This window comes from Lepidochelys kempii, chromosome 13, assembly GCF_965140265.1.
Source record: "Lepidochelys kempii isolate rLepKem1 chromosome 13, rLepKem1.hap2, whole genome shotgun sequence".
In the NCBI taxonomy this organism is placed as follows: domain Eukaryota; kingdom Metazoa; phylum Chordata; order Testudines; family Cheloniidae; genus Lepidochelys; species Lepidochelys kempii.
Window position 1 is genome coordinate 3199590 of NC_133268.1, and position 8736 is coordinate 3208325.

Genomic DNA, 8736 nt, shown 5'->3' on the forward strand with positions numbered 1-8736 from the left:
AACACTGGACCATGATCTTATTATTGGTGGGTCTGGTAGCACTGCCTATTATTAAGGTTGCCTGACACTTCCCATTGTAAGACCTCTATTTTCAGTTGCTCATAACTTTGCCAAATTTTGCCAAACTGTTCAAGCTAAAGTTTTACATGCTGGGTGTCTGCATCAGGCTAAATTTTGTGGAAAATTTCAGCCCAAATGATTCAGACATTTCTCAGAATGATGTTAGGGAAATGTACATTGTTTTGCCCATATTAAAAAAATTCTGATGACCTTTACTTTAAGAAGCTCTTGTGTCCATATATTTTGCAGCAGGATCTTGAAATTTGGCAGAGGATTTTGCCTTTATGTCAGGGATGTGCTGTTTACCTTCCCTGTGAAAATCTGCCCAAATTCGGCCAAATTGTAAGTCTTTGAACAATTGCAACAACTGCTTAGTAGAGCTTCACAGCTAAAAACTCAGAAGGTTCATACAGAATCTGGCATTCTCCAGCCCAGGACTAAGCAGGACTTCCCTAAAACTACAGGTCTAGACTGCTGTGGGCTAGGCATCAGAAGTAAGAGCAGGGAGACTGCCTCTCCTGTGCTCTTGATGCCCTCCTTCTCTCCCCCACCCCCATGCTGGCACCCAGGCACCACTGAGGAGGCAGCTGTCTGATTTGAATGTACAGGGGACATAAGCCAGATCTGGTAGTGGGGGCAGATGACTGGGTCAGGCAGTTGGTGGGGGAGCCTGGGAGGAATGGGAAACAGAGGGATGGGACCAAGCCTGGGAGATGGCTGTGGGGAGACTGGATGTGAGAGATTGGGGTAAAGAATTAATAGTTCTTCAAATGGCCCTGCATATTCCCACTTATGAGTATTGTGGCACCTAACAGTAGAATCTTCTCCAAGCACTGCCTATTAGAGCGCATGTTCTCACACCCTCACCCCACCCTTCCCCTCAATGCTTTTGAATGTTCTGAGGGCAAGACTATATAAGGGGGCACTGAGGGGCCACCACCTCAGTTCCTTCCAATTGCTGCAGCAGACAGAAGTGAACCATTCCAGGCCATTCAGATCCAGGGGTTTTCCTCCTTTGATAGTGCCTTTGATAGTTTTAGTTGTTGTTGTTCTTAGTGTGCAGTGTAGTTAAGTAATAAGTGTAGATAGTTAAGGAGAGTTGGTAGGTTTGGTTTCATTATATTGTGGAACAGTAGAAGAAGAAGAAGAATCTGGGATTTAAGAGATGTGCTTTGTGCTCAGCTGTCTTCCTGGCATTGGATGACCACATTAGATGTCTGAAGTGCTGCGTTGAAGGTAATTCTCCTTCTGGGTGTTCCATTTGCTGGGCTTTCATGCTCAGAGCATGCAAAGACAGGTAGAATAGACTGCAGGTGCTTCTGCTTATGGAGGCTTTAGCTGCTAAATCCTCTGGTTCCAGATGGTCATCGGATCTGAAGCCTAAGAGATCAGTTTCAGCTCCTGAGGCTTCCTCCAGCAAGACTAAGCTGCCTGAAGGTTCCCTGGACATTGGGATCTTCAATAGTTCGGTCTCCGGATCCTTCTGTTAAAGCTGTCAAGGCTTCGAAAGCACCACTCGTGTTAAAAGGCCATCTTCCTGCTGAAGATCCTGGAGCCACATGATCGGCTCCAGCCTTACCTGTTCTGAGGAAGAAGATGAGGGAGAAGACAGCCAGTGTTAACAATGCCAGATTCTGTACGTCAGTTTTATCGGCTCCATACAACTCTGACATGGCATTTGTGGTTCTGACTCTGAAACCCTGGTTGATTCTGGATTCAACTTCAAGCTTGGATCTGGTACTTAAATTAGTGAGACAGGCTCCATCCTCTGCTTCTGTTCAGAGACTGTCCTCAGACCTGAAGAGGACTTTTACAGTGCTGTCTGATGTGCACCTTCTTGCTTCTCATCACTTCTCAGAACCAAATGAGAGTCAGAGGACGATGAAGAAGAAACGGGTGTCGTCCATTCCATGGTCGATGTCTTCTTCACCTGGAAAGAGAAGAGCAGAGGAGATCGTCTTTCTCCATATCCATCAGTGCATCCTCTTCCTAAGACTCCTGCAAGATCCTCTGGCAGATCTTTCCCACCTTTTATTTCTCTTTGCCTTCTGGTTCCCTTGTTGTCTCTGGTATGATCCAAAGTGGTTCTGAGGTAGTGTCCTCATTCAGAGGAGTAAAGAAAGCATTAAGACACCTGATTCATCCCAGTTCATGCCTCCTCAGCCTGGATTCCCTCACTCCTTTGCTTCTCCTCCTATGGTGTGTTTCCAGATCCCAGATGTTGGAGAGACTGGCAGTCCTAGTCTCCATGTTGCATTGCACTGCAGGAATTTCTGAATCATCTCCTTATGGATGGAGAGGTGATGTTTCATCTGATAAGGATCCAGTGTCTCAACAATCATTGGATCTGGTTGCACCAGATCCATTGCAGCTCAGGCAATGGTGCCCGATACACTATCTGAAAAGAAAGATGAAGAGAGAGCTCCTCTTTTTGAACAAGAACAAATGGACACTGACTTCAGTGTCACCTGATGAGCTCATGTCAGCTGATGAGCATGTGAGTGTGCTTTCTGCTTCTTCCTCTTCTGAGGATACTTTTCAGTTCTACGACCTGGTGGACTGCATGGCATTCATATTGAACCTTCATACGGTGGCCTTGGGAGAAGAGGCGGAGTGGGAGGCGGGGTCATGGTTCGGGTGCTGGTGCCCGCTTCCCCTCCCCCTACCTCCACCCCCCGTTTGAGAGAGCTTCCGCCACTCTTGGAGTCAGTGCTTCAGTCATTATTTAATTAGGACTCTGTTCCAACCTCCTGAGTTTTCAGCACTACACATAATTGGGAATATGCAGAACCACTCGAAGAAGAAATGAAGGTTACTTCCTTGTAACAAGAGTTCTGTGAGATAACTGCATATTCACAGTTCCCACCCACCATCCCCTCTTTCTCAGAGTCTTATTATGGTTTCTCTGGGTTAACAGTGGAAGGGACTGAAGCGGTACAGAGGGCAAGACCCCATTATAAAGCCTCACTCTCAGAATGTTCAAAAACACTGGGGGCGGGGGAATGATAGGGGAGTGCACGTGTTCTGGGCACTGCTTAGAGAAGGTCTACCTTTAGGCACCACCAGGCAGTGCAATACCATAGAATCATAGAATATCAGGGTTGGAAGGGACCCCAGAAGGTCATCTAGTTCAACCCCCTGCTCGAAGCAGGACCAATTCCCAGTTAAATCATCCCAGCCAGGGCTTTGTCAAGCCTGACCTTAAAAACCTCTAAGGAAGGAGATTCTACCACCTCCCTAGGTAACGCATTCCAGTGTTTCACCACCCTCTTAGTGAAAAAGTTTTTCCTAATATCCAATCTAAACCTCCCCCACTGCAGCTTGAGACCATTACTCCTCGTTCTGTCATCTGCTACCATTGAGAACAGTCTAGAGCCATCCTCTTTGGAACCCCCTTTCAGGTAGTTGAAAGCAGCTATCAAATCCCCCCTCATTCTTCTCTTCTGCAGGCTAAACAATCCCAGCTCCCTCAGCCTCTCCTCATAAGTCATGTGTTCCAGACCCCTAATCATTTTTGTTGCCCTTCACTGGACTCTCTCCAATTTATCCACATCCTTCTTGTAGTGTGGGGCCCAAAACTGGACACAGTACTCCAGATGAGGCCTCACCAATGTCGAATAGAGGGGGACGATCACGTCCCTCGATCTGCTCGCTATGCCCCTACTTATACATCCCAAAATGCCATTGGCCTTCTTGGCAACAAGGGCACACTGCTGACTCATATCCAGCTTCTCGTCCACTGTCACCCCTAGGTCCTTTTCCGCAGAACTGCTGCCTAGCCATTCGGTCCCTAGTCTGTAGCTGTGCATTGGGTTCTTCCGTCCTAAGTGCAGGACCCTGCACTTATCCTTATTGAACCTCATCAGATTTCTTTTGGCCCAATCCTCCAATTTGTCTAGGTCCTTCTGTATCCTATCCCTCCCCTCCAGCGTATCTACCACTCCTCCCAGTTTAGTATCATCCGCAAATTTGCTGAGAGTGCAATCCACACCATCCTCCAGATCATTTATGAAGATATTGAACAAAACCGGCCCCAGGACCGACCCTTGGGGCACTCCACTTGATACCGGCTGCCAACTAGACATGGAGCCATTGATCACTACCCCTTGAGCCCGACAATCTAGCCAGCTTTCTACCCACCTTGTAGTGCATTCATCCAGCCCATACTTCCTTAACTTGCTGACAAGAATACTGTGGGAGACCGTGTCAAAAGCTTTGCTGAAGTCAAGAAACAATACATCCACTGCTTTCCCTTCATCCACAGAACCAGTAATCTCATCATAAAAGGCAATTAGATTAGTCAGGCATGACCTTCCCTTGGTGAATCCATGCTGGCTGTTCCTGATCACTTTCCTCTCATGCAAGTGCTTCAGGATTGATTCTTTGAGGACCTTCTCCATGATTTTTCCGGGGACTGAGGTGAGGCTGACTGGCCTGTAGTTCCCAGGATCCTCCTTCTTCCCTTTTTTAAAGATTGGCACTACATTAGCCTTTTTCCAGTCATCCGGGACTTCCCCGGTTCGCCACGAGTTTTCAAAGATAATGGACAATGGCTCTGCAATCACAGCCGCCAATTCCTTCAGCACTCTCGGATGCAACTCGTCCCATGCATGTGAATTTGCAAAGTAATTTGGAAGAACTCCGGTTACATGTAAGTAACCTTCATATTTTAATCCCAGAAGGGACCATTAGATCTTGTAGTCTGACTTTAGAGGAGACTGGGACTGGCTGGGAAAAGAGACTGGGACTATGAGCCAGGGGAAAGAGATTGTATATGGAGCCCGGGGCAGGAGATTAGCATTTAGACCCATCAGGGCCAGGGAATGTGGACTGGGGGCAGTCAATAGGAGGCCAGAGGAGAAAGGGGGCTAGTTCAGATGAGGAGTTGGAATTTGGGTGGGTCATGGACAAGGAGCCAGGCAGTGTGGGGAGGTCTGACAGTAGCTGGCCAAGGGTAGTGGGACTGGCGGGGGAGGTGGGGAATGGGAGGGGAGGGGACAGGAGAGAAGGGGTCAAACTTTTGGGGAATGGGCAAAAAAGTGTGCCCACTAGGACACACTCCCTTCCAGGGCCTGTAATGGGACCCAGGATTTCTGAGTCTCACCATTTAAATCGCTGTTTTGAGTATCTGTGAAACCTACTGGCAAAGTGTCTTAACCTGTGCTAGCGCTGATCCGCCTAGAGGACGACATCCTGCTATTCCTATCAATGGCTCCCTTAGCTCATGCGGTAGGGGTTGATGCAGTGGCACTGAAGATTCCAACCCTGCTGATGACCCATATGGGTGTCAATATGATGCCGCATGATGGAATTTCTTGTTTTTAAGTTTGCTTTTTTTTTTAAACCTGGGCAAGTGCACACAGAGAAAACGACTTGAAGAGAACATTATTAACCTGCAAAGTCAAAAGCTAGGAAATGCCAGAATTAAAACTGCCTGTGCAACTTTGATTCGGCCTGCTTGCATGCATGCGTTATGATACAGTCTGCCACTGCATAGTCACATACAGGTTTTTCCACAAGACCTCTATCTTGTTCAGTGCACAGGATGGATCTGCTATGGTGGTTAATCAGGATTTTGTAATAAAGGAGACTGCTGTCTGCAGGATCCTTGCTTCATTTGTTGCAGAAGTTGGAAAGTGTGCAATGAATGAGGCAGGAAGATTATGGCAGGAAGAGAAGGATGGTCTTGTAATTAGGACAGTTGAATGTTGTCCTGGAGAATTGGATTCTGTCCCTACCTCTGCCACAGAGTTCCTGTGTGATGCTAGATAAGTCACTTAAACCACATATTTCATAAGTGGTCATTCCTTGGGTGTTCCTCACCTTCTGGGTGCTTAGCTTGAGACTCTGGGGTCTCACGGCTGCAAATGAGGTCAATAGGAGTTCTGCTTTGAACAGTGCTATATAATACTAAATACTCTGAAAAATCTGAGGTCCTTAGTGTCTCAAAAATGGGCACCCACGGTTAGTGGATACTTTTTATCTTAATCTCTCTGCGTCAGTTCCCAATCTGTAAAATGAGGATAGTAATAACTCCATCTCACAGAGGTGTTGCGAAATTTAATTATCTAATGTCTGTGAAGCATTCAGATGCTATAGTGATGAGTACTATAGAAAAACCCATAAGAAAATTAATAATTCTTCAGAACAAGGTTTGAATAATGTGTGGTAAATAAGGCATGGGCCACACATTGAACAATTAGGAGAAAACAAAATATTGAATAGGTGTGCATTAATTGAGCATAGACTATTCTGTGCACTGAATGAGGCAGGGATTCTGTGGAAAAAAATAGTAATAGTGATCATACAATTAAAGAATGTATCAAAATGCAAACATACAAGGGGGGTATAAGCAAACTTAATTCGAGCATTTCCTAACTTTGGAGTGCTTGATTTTGCAACCTTACTAATCTTCTTTTAACATAGTTTGTGTGTGTGTACACACACACACACACACACACACACATCCGGTGTGATACTTGTGTGTATATTTACATAGTCATACACATAGCCATTTACAAAAATCACACAATTGTTTACCAAGTTGTGATAGACTTTACTGTATTTTTAATGGTATTTGCTGTACTTAGAAGGGAAGATAGCAAAAGCCACAGTAAATTATAACATAAGGACCGGCAGTTCTGCAAAGCCTTACACATGTGATTGTTTTTATGGATCTGAGTAGTCCCATTGAATTAAATGGAATGAATAACTTATACTGTAAATATACATGTAACGTTTTGCAGGATCAAGGCCTAAGTAGATTTTTATGGGATACATTTCATCTTGTATCATCAACAGTATTGCCAACTCCAACAGTCCAAAAACCATGACTCAGACCCCACAAAATGATGAGATTTTTAAATAAATGTTAGGTTCATTTTGTTTGCCTTTTGCTTTTTAGCCCTGTTAGGATGCACTTGCTTTATCTTTTCAAGCTTTTCTGCATAACCACAAAGGGTAGAATTTTTTTTTTAAATGAAAGTTTAGATTCCCGTGCAATCTCTTGATTCCAGAAGTGGAGGGGTTAAGAGAACACAAACTGTTGTGAGATTTGTGATAAAATTGCAAGAGTTGGCAACATTGTAAAATTTGTGAAGAACTTTAGGAAAATTACATACATTAAAATATACAGATAAGAAACCATCTTAAGGCCTCGGTCCTGTAAATATTTACTCCTGTGCAAAAATTTTTGTAAAATCAGTACCTTGGCTCCAACACCATGGGATCTAGTTTTATGAGCAGTTAAACTGACCTAACTATATTTTTCAATTTCTTTTTCTATACAGAACATCAACAAATCAGGAGTTAGTTCTGTCAGTTTTCTGAAGTTCTGTAAGAACGATGACCGGAAACAAGTTTCAGCCAAGTTTTACAGCTTCCTTGTTCTAAAGAAACAGCTGGCTATTGAGCTTACTCAGTGTGCTCCTTATGCTGATATTATAGCAACTGTGGGTCCAAAGTTCCATACTATCTGAGAGCTAGCATTATCTATACATATGATTCAGAGACTGGTTAAAAATTGTGCTCTGAATTTTTCAAAAATTCTTTTTTCCAGAGGAGGGAGTTGGTCTCATCAAACCATGAGGAATTGACAAATAGTTCCCCCTTTTTCATCCTTGCACCTCCTCTCTGGATTATGTAATAGCTAACCTTGCGTAGATGTCATATATATTTCGTGGTTATTTATGAAGAAGATGTTTATTTAGGTTTTTAAAAAATATTTTGTTTAATATTATCAATAGTTCAATATTTTGTTAATGGAGAAAAGCTAAAAATAAGCATTCAATTCAAGCTAATTTTGTATTGAATATTAATTTTTTTAAAAAAATCTCTGTGAAAGTTCTATAAAACCTGTCTAGAGTTACGACAAACACTGTTTTTAAAAATTGTTAAGCCAATTTCTTTTGCACTAGGTTATTTTTCAAAAAAGACCTATTAAATATTCAGTCCAGATGTCACAGGGTCCATGAATAGATTTGACTATTTCCTATGGCATTCTAAGGTTATATAAGTCACATACAAATGTCCATATATAATGGTCCCTGAAATCCTACTAACTAATGCAAATATTCAACTTGTGTACATCTCTGAAAACTGATATAGAACTCACAAACCATGGTACTGTCTGTTTATTTCATAACTGAAAGTCATGTGTATTTATTTTTAACTTTATTTGTATTGGATAACAGCAATAAACAATATTTTGCTACTTTGTGATAACAGTGATCCTTTAAGTGGTCTTTATCAGAAACATTAGAATCCATTTTAAAATTATAACTTTCTTACAGGGAGAGTTTAAACTTTATTTTTTAAGTTCTCGCAATAGATTTTCAAACAGTGCTGACCATGTCTCTTACTCTAGAAAACTAATAGTTCCATTTTCTGTTACTCTGCTGGTTCTTTGGGGCTTTGTAGAGAAGTTACTCCAGACCCAAAATATTCATATAACATCAGGAAGACATGTTAAACTATGAAATACTGCTCAGTATTTTTCTTAAAGATTACTTCTTTTTAAATTATTTGTTGATGTTTAAAATTCTTTGTTAAATTTATATGTAACTAACTCAGTGCATTATTATATCATTTCCTTCCTTTTCTCCTAGGATGTTCTATCACTTTTATTTCAATGTTGTAAATTGGTGTTTTCTGCATTGAGAAATTAGTTATCTTAAA

The 8736-nt window shown here is 42.6% G+C and overlaps 1 protein-coding gene across 1 annotated transcript in view; it reads left to right on the top strand.

The window, feature by feature from the left end:
• RAD21L1 (RAD21 cohesin complex component like 1) overlaps positions 1-7538 on the top strand; it is a 33599-nt gene extending 26061 nt beyond the window's left edge. Inside the window, exon 11 of the mRNA XM_073309517.1 lies at positions 7350-7538. Coding sequence (XP_073165618.1) covers positions 7350-7538 — 189 coding nt within the window. The remainder of the gene's footprint in view (positions 1-7349) is intronic.
• The last annotated feature ends 1198 nt before the right edge of the window (positions 7539-8736 follow it).